The sequence below is a fragment of the Malaclemys terrapin genome, chromosome 2 (assembly GCF_027887155.1).
Source record: "Malaclemys terrapin pileata isolate rMalTer1 chromosome 2, rMalTer1.hap1, whole genome shotgun sequence".
NCBI classification, from domain to species: Eukaryota; Metazoa; Chordata; order Testudines; family Emydidae; genus Malaclemys; species Malaclemys terrapin.
The window spans coordinates 213,999,981-214,016,814 of NC_071506.1; the positions used below are offsets into that span (position 1 = coordinate 213,999,981).

A 16,834-nucleotide genomic window follows, 5' to 3' on the forward strand; every position below is an offset into this window, starting at 1 on the left:
CACCCTGTGTGGATTGGGCACAAAGAGGAATGGATAATAATTTACAGATTATCATTTTTTATGTATAAAGCCTGTTTGAAAATAGTCTATTCACTTTGTGAATCCCATCCATCTGTGTAGATCAGTCACAAGGTTTGGACCTCTGGACCTTCTGATCCCTAGTGTAGACAGGACCTTTCTAGGCCAGCCACTGGAAGAGGAGTTGACATATGCTTTTTCTGTGGTGTATAATGCATAACCATTTATTAGTCAGCATGAGGCTCAGGAATCCTAGATTCTATCCCTGGCTCTGGGAGAGGAGTGTGGTGTATAATGGTTAGAGAAAGGTTAACAAAAACTGGGTTGTTATTCTGAAACGCAATGTGGTGGAGTGACTAAAACTGCTATTTGTTACATTAGAGACCTGGGTTCTGGGTCTACAATGGCCTCACCCAAATTCTCTGCTAACTCACTTTAAAAATATGGGGAGGGGAGTGTTCAACAGTGTCCTTAACCGTCTTAAGGAGGTTGTAATTGGGGGTTCATGGCTGTAGTCAATAATAATGGCAATAAATTACATGGGCATTTAAATAGCACTTAGAAGACGTGAGATTTGAATGCCTGATCTCTTTCCAAGCTCCAGGACCTTTCCCCTAGATGGCAGGGGCATTTGGGGAGGCAGTCTCTCTATAATTTTTTTACCCTCCCATGGCAGATTCATTGCCAACTAAAAATTCAGTGTGTTTGACTTGATGCCCAACCTTGTTGCTATGGCTAAAATTATAAAATACTTCGTAGATGAACACTACTGATGTAGAACTGATATTCTGGGAATCATCCCACAGGGAGCAACAATGTGGCCAAAAGACAGGCCTCCAAAGTATTTGATTTCTTGTGAAAGGGGTACCAAGAAAAAGTGAAAAATTGCCCCAAACGGTGATTTTTAAACTCATAATTCTCTGTGTCTCAATTAATCAAATGACCATCAAAATTTCAAATAGCACATCAAGTTTATATTCTATGTTTTGTTTATTGCCACTTGAATGAGATTTTACCACACAAAGGGTTAAAGCTCCAGTTAAAACTGAACTCCATAACACAGCCTTAACTATAGAGCAGGTACCACTGACAAGCTTGCATGGAACAACATTGACTCTATTTTCTTAAATGGATTTAATCCTAGTTTACAACAGACTGAGAGGAGACTCAAGCCATGAGGTTACAACCTGAATGCCTTAATTAAGCAAATGGTCCCATTAACTGTAATGGGATTACATGCATGACTAAATAAGGCAAGCAAGATCTGGTCTGAATTCTTCTATGTTTTGCAATGTCCGTGGTAATTTTTCATACTTTAAAAAATCAGTTTTTTTACCTGAAAAAACAATTTAACAAAAAATTAAACCAAAGCAAATAAAAAAAATCACAAAGCAATGCCAAAGGCTGCTAGTCCCAACAAACCTTTCAATAACAAACCAGTTGCAATTGGAAAACGTGGGAGAATTTATATTATACAGGGATTTCAGTTTCAAGTTTCCAAGCTGCTAGGCTGTCAAACCACAGGGAATGTTTATAAAGTGTATAAAAGATATACTGTCAGGAATTACTAGTAAAAAAAGAGAATTAAAAACTACTGAGACTACTCAACAGTTCATAATTAGTGGGGTGCCTAGTTTTATATCACTTCACCTATTTACTCCACTAGAGAAATTGTTATATTATCAGTTATGACATAACGATATTAATTGTTAAATACCACACCTATATTTCCTCTCAACTATCCACTGGTAGTAGAAAGACTAGGTAATTTTCTCTACTTATGTAAATCAGCCTCTGAATATCTGCTTGCATAACACTGTGTAATTTATGGACTTTTTTTGTTCTGAGGAACTAAACGTGTCAATGCCTGGTTCATTCAGCTTATTCATTTTGTGTGACTGATTATTCTCTTTTTGCTCCAGTGTCACACCTGTGTAACTCTATTTACTTCATTAGAGTTATTCCTGATTTACACCTAACATGAGAGGAGAATCAGACCCAATCAGACTCTTAGGCAGGGGGAGTTTTTTATTCTTTGTCAGCTCATTACTATTTATATTGCAGTGGAACCCTCATAGGTTGAAATCTTGGAATGATTCCATGTTTAAAAAACAATATGAATTTACATTATTGAACTGAATTCTAAAATGAATGAATGACATCAACTACATACAAGAGGACTTTTTGCAATGGTGAAATTGGTGTGAACCCTTTCTGGCAGGAATTAATATTTCACAAGTTTATCAACGAATCTATGAGCCCTAGGAAGGCTGTCCAGTCCAGTCCTGGAGATTCCTGTTTTGGTGCCATAGTACTCCCCTCCAGCAAAACTTTGGTCATGCTATATGGCTCTTGCTAAATGTTACTCTTTTAGGTTCAAATTCTGTCTCATTCTCCAAAGCTGCATTGGGCCCTGCCTCCAATGGATTTTATGAGTTTCTGCTGCACAAAGGGTGCAGATTTGGGAAGCCCACAGATTGGGTCCAGGCTTCCTTTGTTCTGTAGAGCTGGCCTCTGTAGGGATAACCTCTTTGCCTCCTAGTAGGAGTCAGTGTATACACTGATATGTAGATACATCAGCCACTGCTCCCTATGAAAAGAAGGCCCAGCAGTAATAGGAGATGCTGAAGTCACACAGGGTTTCAGTTGCTGCAGTTCCATTGCTGCTCTGCAGCCTGGCCTCCAACTGCTGTGAAATTCCTCTATGCCTAGCCTGCTACCTGGATATCACCTCCAAACCTGTATTCATTTACACTAGTATGATACCATTGTCACTGCAGATGCTGCTGCTCAGGAGTTGGAAATGTTTGCATCAGCCTAGGGGACAGGAGATGTGGTGAGTGATGAATGATGAGTTAGAGAGGCTGTGATGGGATGTCACATAGGACTGACAAGGGTTAAGATGGCCAGGTAACCCATTTAACGCCACAGGCTGCTCCTGGCTGAGGAGCCAGGGAGCAGGGAAGTCACTGAGAGCAGGCTTATAAAGCCACGTAGCTGGCAACAGAAAGGGGCTGCTGCTGGGAAAGGGCAGGCACTGCCTGGAAAGAGGGAGAAGAAGTGTTTGAAGGCTGCAGAGGTGGGCAGGCTGTGGTCATTTCCCGGGAAGAGAGAGAGAGACAGAGTGACGGCATGCAAACTCCGTCTGCCTCGAGAGCTAATTCCCAGAGTGACCAGGAGGCATCGGCACTGGAATTGGTGGGGCCAGTGGACCATGCCCTCCCATTTTTTAACATGGGCATAGTTTTGGGGATGGGGACATCCTCCCCACCAAACTGCAAGCCTTGGGCTGGCGCAATGCGCAGGGCTGCACTTTGCAGCGAGGGAGCTGATTATGGTACTGCAAGTGCCAGAGAGCAGCTGGTTGGAAGGGCTGAAGAAGGATGGCCTGCCTGCCTGGTTCCTGGTGAGCTATGTGCAGCTACCGGAGGTAGGACCACGAGAGAATGCAGGGTTAAGGGAGAAGGGGGCACAGGACTCCACTTTGGCAGAGATGACACTTAGGGGGGCATGCACAGTCACGTTGTCCTCTCCCTCCCCCCCCCCGAGATTTCTTGGGACACCTCTGGCTGGGATGCCCAGCACCGATGAGGCAGAGCTCCCCCTTGCAGCAGCACTCTCTGTGTGTCCATGCAGCCTGGGGAGGGAGAAAGCAGCAGGGCGGCTGGCTGACAGCTGAGCTCCTCTCCACTCCTGTATATGGGGCTGCTTCTTCCTTCCCTGCTGCTGGAGTCCCAGCGCTGCTGCTTGCTTTGCAGACTGTCTGCTGAAATGAGTCAGGGGGTGGAGACGGAAGCAACATGTGGGGAGGTCAAATGCCCCCCCCAAACCTTTCAACTGTGTCCTGCACTAGCCACAGTTATGTGTCACCTGCCCCCCCTTCTACAAACGTTCTGGCGCCCTTGCTAGGAGAAGGTGCTAGAGCAGCAGTGAGAGTGGGGTGCACTTCAAGACAGAAGCATACAACATAAACATATCACATGCTTCTCCAATTTATAACATCACCTCCACAGACATACATCCACAATAGGATACATAATGCAAATCAATGATGTGATGAACTGAAGGAAAATGTGATAAATTTATATCACGTCTATGTAATTTATCACTCTATTGATCACATTGTCTTCCATTTGCTCATTAATCCACTATCCCAGGATTAATTCTAATATTCTAAACCCATGAAGAACTTCAAAAAGTACCATTTAATCTTTCTCCACCCACAAAATGAGAAATTTCACTGAAAAAATTACATATACTATACTTTACATTCTTCTGAAGAAAACTATTGATTAATAAAAAGCTTTAAAAAATAAACACCCTTTGATATATTCTGCTCCTTCGAAACAGTTGTGTTAAAACTGTTCTTGAGAGCCTGAGGCTGATGATTAAGATTGCTTCCCTTCTGTTAAATAGAAATCAATACTCCATGGACATTATTTATCCTAAAAAACAAATTCCTGGATCCAAAATCTCATGAGTGTCCTTTCAAGTTTAATGTCAGTCTGGTTCTTCAAATATCTTTTCTAGTCAAGTTTCTAGATCTGAACTCAAAAAATGCATATATACATATATGTTGTATGCATATCTGTATTTTCCCATTAATTTAAATTTATCACAAAATAGGTCAAAAAAGCTAAGCTAAGCAATTAAGTCTTCTTAGGGATAAGAATAAATAGCAAAACACAAGGCTTTGTCTTGGGGAAGCACTATGTGGCACTTCTGTTCACTGACTGTATGTCAGTGCATAGGTTTCCAGAAGAAGCTTTTACATCTTGCTTACGTCACAAAGACATTCAGTTACACAAGGGGGCTTTAGCAGACTGTCAAAAAGGATTCGAGAGGGGATGCTTGGCTGACATCATCAAAAAACTATTGCAGCTATATTTTGTTTTATATTATTTCAGATAGGAGTTGATTAATCAATGATACATTATTCAAGCCCCCACCCTTGCACCTCATATGTGACATGGATGAACTGCTTACACCCATGTCCTCTTTTTGAGATATAGACTTGGATGAAATGTCTTGCTTTTCTACCTTTACCCTATCTATAGGAGTCATTGTTCTGAGCTTCAGTACCATGTTGATTGGCACTAAAACCTGAGATTAGATAGATTCTGTAAATGCACGCTCAGTTTGTGGTTATGCACGGGTAGTCTGGAGACAATTTCTATATATGGACACAGTATTGGGTGAGGGGCAGGGAGACATGACCCCATGCTAGTCCCAAAAGGAACGTTGCCAATTACTGCCTTGATTATCAGAGTTATAGAATTGGCAGTCCTTGATTTTCTGCCTCGGGAAACACTGGAATTAAAACTGTTCAGTAGAGCTTTGGCACTGGTGTCTGATTAGTCATTTCAATCTCTAACCTCCTTAGCCTTCTAAGTTCAAGTAAGTTCACGTTCAAAAACACAACTAAACGTTAAAAGAATAGCTGGAGATTTCAATTTCTAAGGATTGTTTCCTGTTTATTTTTCCTATCATGTAGCTGAACTATCACATACATCGAACACAAATGGCCTACAGAGGACACACTTTCTTTCTTTACATTCAGACATGCTAACACACAATGGACTCCTGGTTCAACTTACTAAAAAGAGCAACAAATGTGAGGTCAAGAAAATATAGTTTTCTATTCTGAGCTATTAATGAGCATGTACAAGGAACTAAACTTTCTTTGTTCAAAGAAGTAGGAATCAAAACACTGCCAGACTACTGTGGGATTTTGGGCATTACCCAAAACAACAAAGTTGCTAGTGAGAAAATGAAAAATGATCTGTTTTGCAGGAGAGTGTGTATATTTTACTCTATATTTATATATTGCAATCAAAAGACAAAATCCTCAAGTCTTTACACAGGATAAATTCTTGTTGAAATGGGAGTTTTGCCTGAGTAAGGACTGAGTTTAAAAAACGGAAGCCAGATTACCTCTCCCATGGGACAAGGCAAGAGGGACTGAAAAATCAGTAAGATTACTTTATGGAGTATTGGGATACTCTCCTTTCTTGGCAGAAGGGATTGGGGGCTTGTGGCTGGATACGAGACAAGTCCTTCAAAACTCACATATCCAAGGTGTCTACTGGAAATGCGTCATCAGAATGGAAACCATCCTACATGAGTGGCTTTCCTTGGGTGTATGTCTTACTGCAACAGGAAGTGTGATTGCAGCGTGGGTAGACACACCTGAACTAGATATACTCTAGTTAGTATAGCAGTGTAGACATGGCATCACAGGGTTCACTGTAGGCTGTACAAGCTGCCTGGATCCCTGTGTACATATTTGCATTGCTATCCCATGCTGTCACATCCTCACTGCTATTTTAACTGCACTAGCTAGATTAAAGCTAGCATGGTTATGCCTACGCAAGTTGCAATTGCACCTCCGACTGGAAAGTAGACAAACCCTGTGTGCTGCTGTGCTTTCCTCCCATCCCGGTATGATGCTTGCTTCCATTGGTCAATCCTCTCGGCAGCTACTGTATAGAATCTATAAAGCAGACTTGGCCCTAATTATTAGCTTTCCATGCACACATGAGGTGTCTCGAATGCAAAAACAGATGCATACACAGATAATGTATGTGTATGGTATTTATGCTGGTTCCATACAAATTGGGCCCTTAGTGAAGAACAAGTAATAAGAATACATGAACTTTTAAAAACAAATATTCTGATCATAAAAATTAGGTAATTAAAAGAAACACATAATATCTCTCTCTCTCTGTATTGTCTTTAAATAGAATGTTTTTCAAAGTTTTCGATGAGCCACCAGAGAGCTTTCAAGGATAGCAGGGTATCATACAACAAAAACATGCTAATACGCCAAAGTCTCTAAATCCACAGGATAACTCACTTTTCATTCATATTTGGACTCTGCCACCTCTCTCCCTCAGCCCTTATTCCAAGGCAGCAATGGAGTATATGATTTTTCCTGACAGGGATGGGTGAACAGATTAAGAAGAAATTTGTGGTTGATCAAACAGAACTCAGTTTCTGGGATGAATTAATTAAATGTTGTGTCAAGAGAACTCCAATATCACCTTGTCACAATGCTATCAGAGCTTGTTTTCCTCCAGAGTTGGTAAACGTAGGACCTACAGGAAAGGGGACAAACTAATACAGCTTGAATATTTGGAGATTTGTTTGTTTGTTGACTATAGTGCAGCCAGCTCAGCCATCTAATTGAGAAGATTACATTTACATAGGGTAAAAATTTAAAAAGTGCATGAGTCAAAAGATCCTATGGGTAAACATTTTAAAGGTACCTAATTGATTCAGGAGCCCAAATCTCATTTTCTAAAGTACCTAAGCACGTGCAGATCTCCAGTTTGCAAGTTCAAGTGGCTTTTGGGGTACACAGATGTGGGTATTTCTTTGGCATGACTTCAATTTGCCAGCAAGAGAATATTATTTGTGCTAATTATTCTAAATCAACAAAAGCGGTTTCATCCATTTTATATTCATTTCCATGCAGCTAACTACACAGTTAATAGAATTTATGTATACCATCCAGAATAATATTTCTACCCATTATCCTTCAAAGTAAAGTCAGCCTTTACTCTTATTTGGTCAGTAATGACTGGAAATATATTCCTGGCATTTTTCCACATAAATAGTTGGCCAGCATTGCACGTAGTCAACAATCCATTCCATGATCTCTCTGTTGCAGCCAGATATTCTTTGGGTTGTTACACTGTGCAGCACAGCTGTTTCCTTCAGTTTGTGAGCTTGAGAACCTGGGAGAAAGCTGGATTGTCTGCATGTGTGCGTATAGCATCCCGAATAAAGAATCTCCTTTGTCTTCACTACAACAGAGTCCTGGCTCTTCTATCATGAAGAGCAGTACATCGTGTTTGAATATAAATAGCATGTTAAATCTGAACTTTCTTCTGAGAATGAAAAAGTAATCACCCAGTGACATCATTTACTGAATATTCATAATTAACAAAAAGCATTAACCATCAGCATTAGAAGTGACTCAAACATTACTCTCCTTAAAAGAGTTTATGTTTGCTCACAAAGAATAATACAGCCTTAACAAAATGTTCCTAAATTTTATAGCAAGGGGAATGTAAAATTTTATCAGCACTGGCTTCTAATGTGAAATTATACAGCCACATGGAGTACACACACACTGTAATCAGTCATCTTGTAAAATGTTGTCAAGTAAAATAGTGACATTTTAGATAAAGTCACATACTAAACGAAAAGGAGAGACAAATAGCTAATTGGATCGGAAAGTCACCAGTTTCACTAACTCACTGGAGAATTTGAAATCCTAACTTAGTCAGATGTTCTCCATTTTGTTGTTTTTAACTTTCTGGAGGTGCCTGGCAGACACTCCATAGTCAGAGTTGCAACTATGGTGGGCTTAAAGTAGGACATAAATTCCTTTTTTTTTTGTTGTTAATGTAGGTTGCCAATTGGTGTGACATTTTAGAGGCTGTTAATCTTTATGCTCTTTGAATTGTCTATGTAGTGTTTGTTTGGTTTCTCATAATAAATTTTTAATAATTAAGCCATTGGATTTGGGTGAAATTTTTCCTTGGCAGTCCTACATTTCATTGTTGACTGATATCCCCCTGCACTTCGACCAATTTGTCTATCTCCCCCTTATCTAATGCCTGCCCCAGATTAAACATTTAAAAAAAAAAACACCTAAGAAGTGTATGCACAAAAAAAAAAAAAGTGTGTGAAGTCATTAGTCATGGGAAATGAAAAGTTAAGTCAATTACCTGCATACCCTCTACTCCTTTACCCGCAAGCACACACCTTACTATGGCCACAACTACCCTACATGATAGACAGTGTACCACAGACTTAACTCTGCCTCTCTTGGGATGCCAGCCTTCCTTTACCTCTTTAATCACTCTACTGAACAGAGCCGTTTATAAAACTACCCTCTCCCAACACAACCAAACACCTACAACTACTAATGTCGGGAAAAAATAATCTGCTAAAGGAGTGTGTGCTGAAGAGTAAAAACAAGGCAGAGTAAAGGTCCATGGTGTATGGTAGTTGTGGTGATATTAAGGTGTGTGTGTTAGGTGCGGTAGAGCAGATGGTATGTAGTTAAGTGGATTAATTTTTCACTTCCTTCCTTCTGTGGGTGTGTGTCAGGCATGTTTTGTGTGAAGCAACCCTAACTGCTTCATAATGAAGTTTCTGTGTTTTATAATAATAGCCAAGTGGTCATATGGAACAAAGGATCTCAAACCAGAGCAGTGAAGTGCTTGGATTTTCTCTGTAAATCCTGTGTATTTTACAGAGATTGTTGGTTTTTCACAGGTTAGAAAACAGTTACTTGTCTTCACCAATGTGCAGGATTCTACCATTTCTTATGCTCTGCAGTTATGTCTGAAGAGTTAGAGAACAGATTTCATTGTGCTTATAAAAACTCGCACTAGAACACGCCTCCCTACTGTTGGCTGTAGGGAGCTTTATGTGCTCTCTTTCCCCAAGGAGACATGGATTTGCATCTAGATTTGGAAGCAAGTGAAATAAACTTGGTTGTTTCAATTGAGCGTTGAATAGGCATTTGATCACATGATCAGACCACTGCACAGCTCGAAAAATCTGTAAGACTCTGCTCAGGAGAGCAATAATGGTGAATGAGCAAGGGTGTTTCAAATCAGGATTTTGGTCCACAGGTAAGATAATTATATCTATACTACTCTATGCCTAACTCTAGCTAGTGAAAGCAGCTACCCAAATTTCATGGATAGAGAAATTCACTCCCAAGATATCATACTTCAGCAGATAGGCACGACATAAATTAAACTATTATTATTATTATAATGTCAAAATACTTGCACAAGTGGGAAAACACAGATATTGAAAAAATCTGATGCTCTGCATTTTCACGTTACATTTGCCCTCCTCATGCTAAATCAATTACTCAAAATGTGTTGATGTGGAATAAATATTTGAATGTGAATAAGCAACAGTTTCACGTCACTCCATATCCGATAAGTTGGCCAAATACAACACAAACAAACAAACAAACTGTGACGGGGCAGCCCCGCCCCGCACTGGCCCCAGCGACGTCCGACCAGTAGCTCTGACAGAGGAAGTCCCGCCCCATTCATATTGGGCATGCTCCAGATGCTCACTGAGTATAAAAGGAGGGAACTCAGCTCAGTTGGGGCTGGCGGCCACAGGGGAAGGACCTAACTGGGAAGCTCCTGCAGAGGACCAGCCGACGCTCTTGAAGCTGCCAGGAACAGAGGCTTTTATAGGCTGGCACGAAGCCCTACGGTGGGAGGAACCAGAGGCGGCGACGGATCTGGAGACTCACAGAGAACCCTGGGATCCGTGGGAGACCCCAACTCCCCAGCCGGTAGGGAGTGACCCAGGGGAGGTGATGGACTAGTACCTTGACCCCGGTGAGCCTCAGCGTGTTTCGGTAGGACCCCTCGCTGAGCCAGTAGTAAGGTCCTACGGCCCTGCAACCAGGGGCGCTTATATGGACTCTGGCCATTAGGCTGCGCTGCCCCGCAACCAGGGGTGCTTATATGGACTTTGGTCACTAGGCCGCGCTGCCCTGCAACCAGGGGCACTTATATGGACTTTGGTCACTAGGCTGTGCTACCCTGCGACAAGGGTTGATCCTATGGACTCTGGCCACTAGGCCGTGCTGCCCTGTAAGGAGGGGCGTAAACCCTCACACAAACAAAGCACTCCACAATTCAGACAATCTGTACAAATGTATTCAGTGTGTTGAATCCGTCTAATACTTCGCTGGCATTTAAACAACACTGTCAAAAGTACTTTGTGAGCGAAACTAAACTTGCAGTACTACTTATTTTTAATGAATGATGCTACATGTATTTGAGTGCTGTTTTGAGTGCTTTACTGTATTTGATGAAGCAAACTTTCCAAGACAGAAAAAATACGAGTTGACTGATCAAGTCAGAGAGTAGACCCAAATTCTGCAGAGAATCTAAGACAGCTGTGCTTTACCTCTTGCAGTGTTTGGAATACGTTAGTGATGCAGTGAGGATCCTTTCAAGTATATATGTCAGTTAGAAAGGATTTTTTGAATGGATAAACATATAGGGGAAGGGCAGCAGATGTGTTCATCCAAGCAACTCAAAATATCCAAGACTGCAGTTATTTCACAGTCCGTAAAGTAATGATTCAGAGGTTACACTCAAGGGTTTTTTATTCCCTTAATATAATCAACAAAACTAGACAATATATGATCCCATCTTCCTCTTTATACTGAATACACATATTATTCCTTAAAGAAGCGAGTTCCTGACATACATGACAAAAGATTCCCATCTAATGAGGCAGCTGATCGCTCTTATAACTTTTCCAATGATCTAGTGCTGCCCAGCAGAGATAGGAATCTGCTAAATACAGGTTTAGTTGGATGTGAGGAAATATCCACTTACTGTTGGTTGCATAACGTATGGCGGATGAGGCATCCACGAAGTACTCTGGACCTGCATATCAAACAAGTTTCATTAGCACAAAACAGTTTTAAATAGAGATTTTTCACAGTGAATTCAGTTGCAAGCATCCTTTTCACTTGTCACAATAACAACTAATAGTGAGCTAATTTCAGGAAGAACCTACAGGGAGACAAAATTAATTTATGTCTTGTAATCTTATTGGCATAGAAACTTTCAGATCCCATTCAGTAATGTTTCCGCCATGTTCAGGAGTCTGAAAGACAGCACACTGTCTATGCTCCCCTGTTTTATCCAATGAAGTGTGTTATCCAATAGATGGTACAGTTGGCTCAAACTTTAAGTAAAATTTTCAAAAGCTCTTTAGTGCCATCGTGTTTAAGTCCTCATTTCAAAAGTGACTTATGTACCTCAGAAAGTAATTTTAAAAGTCTCATTCAAAGCTTGGGAAAGGGATGCTAGGCCATTTAAGAGATTTTGAAATTGTTACCCTTTGTGCTGCCATTTGGAAGTTATCTTGGTGAAAAATTTTAAATACACTTCAAGCTTAAGAATTCCGAGTTGTGGAGTAGAGTGAGGTTTAATTAATTTTACCTCTGGAGATCTGATTTTCAATCTCCCTTCCTATACAAACTAAAATAATGTTGGTATCTCAATGTAGCAGTAGTATCCCGCAGACATTTTCTTCATATTAAAAAAAACTTAACAACAACAACAAAAACCCCAAATGTAGTTTTGCAAGTCTGGTGGAATTTTCTGAAGCAGGCACCAGGACTGGAAAAGCAGCGAGGCTACAGGTTGGAACTGACTGGTATGGGAAAGAGCACATAACACTTGCACTGTACCTGGTTAAAGTAAGTGCCATAAGTTTCCCACTTTCATGACCATTAAATTCAACCATAAATATTTAAAGAAAACAACCCCAGATAACAATGAAAATTATCTATCTTGGTAAGTTTTAGGGATACGTTTTGTGCATGGTTTCAACTTTGATGGCTTGACAAAAGTGTTCCTCACTATAATGTGGGAAAAACTCAGTACTTTTGCACCTCAAATCAATAATGATTAGCTATATATTGGAGGTGTTCCACTCCAAAAATATCACCTGCAAATAAATCTATGCAGCAATGTTTTGACATCACCTCAGAAAAGCCATCCTGCCACAACAAGGATTTCACAATGGAAACGTGATATAGAAAAAGGAGACCTGGACATTAAAACCATTTTGGGAAGACTGGGAGGAGTTGGTGAGAACAGAAACTCCAAAATACACAATGGATGGGAGCCTGAAGACATCTATAAAAACTGTGTTCCCCCAATGTCTTGCTTTGCAGTGTGCTACTCAAGAGGAATGTGTGTTGTTAATGGAGGTCATTGAGGGAAGTATAGCTGAAAGCAAAAGGTCAAAACATGATGAAGACAAACTAAATGACTAAAAAGGTGCATTCTCTAAAATTTGGCCAATGGAAAGAAGCCATAATGACCAAACATCTCATTAAGCATGACAAACTTTTGCTAGTGTCAACTGGAAATGAAGCAAAATGCTGAGCACTTGAAAAACTGATTGAAATAGGACAAAAGCATGGTGGCGTTTATTACTTAGTGTAAAGAATCCAGAAAATGCTTGATACCCTACACCAGGGGTCGGCAACCTCAGGTAAGCACCTTGGCGAGCCGGGCCAGTTTGTTTACCTGCCACGTCTGCAGGTTCGGCCGATTGTGGCTCCCAGGCCAATGGGGGCTGCGGGAAGTGGCCTGTGCCAGAGGTTGCCGACCCCTGCCCTACACTAAGTAGAACTTGAGTGCTACTAAAAAAGCCTTGGTTTAAAGCGTGATTAAAGCATGCAGGCACACACAATTTTCTGCTGTATACGTTTTGCCTTTGTCCACATCCAAAACATAATTGTCGAGTGGGGGTACATTCTGAGATGCATGCAAATCTGACATACCTGATATGTAGAGACAGGGGAAGCAGCAATGAATGGCGTGATAGATGTCTGTGGAATCATGCGGTTTGTTGCAATACTGTACGGTGAGGAATAAAATCTGCAAACAGAAAACAAAAGGAAGATTCTTGAGGCTCTTGATGGCCAGACTCCACTTAACTGATCCACTGCCACCACTGGGCAAAGACAATTATATCTTTTTCTCTCCAAAACAATAATAAAAAAAGGATGATGTGGAACTATGAATTTTGTCGGTTTTCTCCCTCCCCCTCAATTTCACTATCAAGATCATTTGCATAAGACATCCTTTTTTCTTCTACACCTACAGAAAGCATTAAGAAGCATAGAACTTTGGAAAACTCTCCTTCAGAAATGGAGAAAGCAGCTATTTGAAATGCAAAGGTGGTTGATTTACCAGAGTACAATCTAGTCTAGGAAAACTTCTTGGACATATCAAAGATACTGATATTGATCTCATTTATGCATACGGTAACTATTTTCTCTCAGATCTGAATAGTTCAGTGTTGACAATAATATATTCTATGCATATTCCCTCAGTTTGCTTATTACGGGATAGCTGCAGTTACTGGACACACTGGTTAAGATTTTCATATCAATCTAGAAGAGGAAAATGCATCTCTTCCATTGAAATTAGTCAAAGGTATGTGTCTAACTTCCCTGGTTGTATGCAGTATAGTTGTAGCGGTATCAGTCCCAGGATATTAGAGAAACAAGCTGGGTGAGGTGATATATTTTATTGGACCAACATTTGTTAGTGAGAGAGACAAGCTTTCCAGCCACACAAAGCTCTTCTTCAGACCTGGGAAAAGTACCCCTAGCATCACAGCTAAATGCAAGGTGGAACAGATTGTTCAGTGTAAGTAATTAGCACATATTCAAGGTAAAGTGGCTGGTTAACACCTCTGCAGTTATAGACAAAATGAGAGGGTTAGTGGGTTACACATTGTTGTAATAAGCCATAAATCCAGTGCCTCTGTTCAATAAATGATTTCTAGTGTCTAGCAGAGTTATCAATTTAAGTTCCCAGCACAGGTGACACGTGGGTGGGAGCATGTGGGGTCTAGCGCCCCCTCAGATTTCGGTGAGTGCCGAGCTTCCCTTGCAGGGCTTGCTCTGCTCAGCCTGCTGGCGGGGGAGCAAGCCAGAAATGTGCCAAGGATTGAGGGGCTCTGGCTTGCTCGTCCCCTGTCCCCGGCAGCTTGGCCCAGGCAGGGAGCGGGGGAGGGGCGGAGGGGACCACTGCATCCCCAGCTGGCCTCTCTCGCAGACAACCGCTGCGCTGCACAGAGTCAGTGACCTTGAGCATCCACCCTCAACTGATGCGAGAAGTGGCTCCATCCTGCCCCCTTTACCCCCAACCAGGGTTGCTGGGGAAGGCGCTGGGAGCAGAGTCCCTCTGCTCAGCCTGAGTTAGGATACCCCTGCAGAAGTATCTGTGAGGATGCCAGAGCTCTGGGGAGACACTGTGGATCTCCTCAGGCCAGGGCCAGCCACGGTCCCCACCCGAGGCACATGCTCCCTGCTCCTGTGTACCCCCCCAGGAGCCGATGGGATTGGCTGCCCTGCCCGGGGAGGTAGGGCAGGAAGGTTCCTCCCAGAGGCAACGCATGGGTCGGTCACATGCCCCCCCCCCCCCCCCTTTACACTGTGCTCCCCACTGTCAGCAGGCACGAGTCGTCTCTGACTCCCAGGCTTGTCTTTTGAAAGTGTTGTGCAGGTTTCCTTCGAGGATGAGGACTGATAGGTCAGACATAGAGTGATCGCTTTGTGAAAAGCGTTCACCCACATGTGACGGGTTGCTTTTGTCTTTAACTACTTTTGCTAAGCAATCTGTTCTTCCTTGCATTTAGCTGGGATGCTCGGAGTATCTTTCCCAGACTTGAGGAGCTCTGTATGGCTCGAAAGCGTGTCTCTCTCACCAACAGAAGTTGGTCCAATAAAAGATATTAACCTCACCCACCTTGTCTAGTCTCTAACTCCCCTAGACAGCTCTGGAAATCTCAAAAACAATAAAATAAATAAGAGGTTATTTCTATGTCAAGCACATCACTTGAGGCATGCACTGGGTAAAAGTGGTGCATAGGATTTTGCAGAGACGCTTTCTGCAGAGGGGTGAATTAGAATGTATTCTTCCCCTTCCTATGACATCTCCCCCACACTGAGGAAAGGAAATTAACAGTAGCCTTCCACAAGAGCCATGCAACAAACAACATTATTTTTTTTTTACTAGTACACTGCTTAACGATCACTTTGACAAATCAGCATTTAATACTAATCGGTCTATTTAATGTAGCAAATTCTGGATGAGGAGTAAAATAAATCACTGAGTCAGGAGAAACAGGTAGGCTGGGAAAAGCAGGCTCCCTTCTTTGAACATTGGAAGAAAATGTCCAAAAAGAACAAGGGAGAAGAGAAAAGAAATTATTTTAAATACTGAAAACGGTTAAGATTTTAAACTAGCAAGGGCAGCAGGCTGAACTCTGGGAAAAAAACATATGAATAAATTGCCATTTTTTAAGAATGTCTATATTGCCGGAGAGTGCTGCCCAGACAGCTGTTTTTAAAATGTCTCCATATAACATTTTGCATGTATCCTATTCATGAGATAATGAAGGAAAAGATAGATGCCTTTTTTGTTACATTTTTGTTCAGCAGGGACTGAACAGATGCTGTTATTTAAAACCAAAGAATTTTTTGAATACATTTACCTGTGACATTAGCACAACGCATATGTTTTTCCTAGTCCTGTTAGAATGCTCTGCTGACCACAAGTGATCTGTTCCCAGTCAATGGCTAATCAGATTTCATTTTGGCCATGCTATTTTTTAACAAATGTACCAAGGCAAGCTGTAGACCATATACAGAATTTACAGGAAACTCCACGGGGAACTGCACAATAGAAATATAAATAAACCTCATAAGTAAAGAGATACTGTAAAGGGGGAACCCTTTCGAGAAAAAAATGCATTTTGGTTCTTACTGTTCTAATCCTATCCATCAAATATGGAATGTTATTTCACTCTCCAGGAAGTTAAAATACTGCCACTCAAGGTAAGAGCTATCAGGTGGAAGACAGTTGAGGAGAGAAACCACGTCCTATTTGATCCCCTAATGCTGATTCCCTGCTTAAGCCAATAACTCTATAGACAGCTAACCATTTCATTTTTAGCTTAGAGCGGCAGCTATGTGACTATTATATAAGCTTTTGGAATACACACTCGGGTAATGTGAAAAGTACATGCCTCTCAACTCCCCTACCAATGCCATTTATCTGTCATGGTCTGGAATGCTTTCAAACAGGTATCATTTAAAACAAATTATCAGGGCAGTCAGAGACATTCCTAACGCATCCACACCAGGGCACCACGGAAAAGAAAGGAGAGAATTCTGACAGAACAAACAACTTAATAGGAAAAACAAGCCTAAGTG

General features: G+C 41.4%; 1 protein-coding gene across 6 annotated transcripts in view; it reads right to left on the reverse strand.

Moving 5' to 3' along the window:
- RBMS3 (RNA binding motif single stranded interacting protein 3) overlaps positions 1-16,834 on the reverse strand; it is a 908,048-nt gene that overhangs the window by 62,071 nt on the left and 829,143 nt on the right. For all 6 annotated transcript variants that reach the window (XM_054019902.1, XM_054019901.1, XM_054019900.1 and 3 more), the window contains 2 exons: positions 13,388-13,484; positions 11,421-11,471 (listed from right to left, as the gene is read on the reverse strand). In XM_054019902.1, the coding sequence (XP_053875877.1) occupies positions 11,421-11,471; positions 13,388-13,484 (148 nt within the window). The remainder of the gene's footprint in view (positions 1-11,420; positions 11,472-13,387; positions 13,485-16,834) is intronic.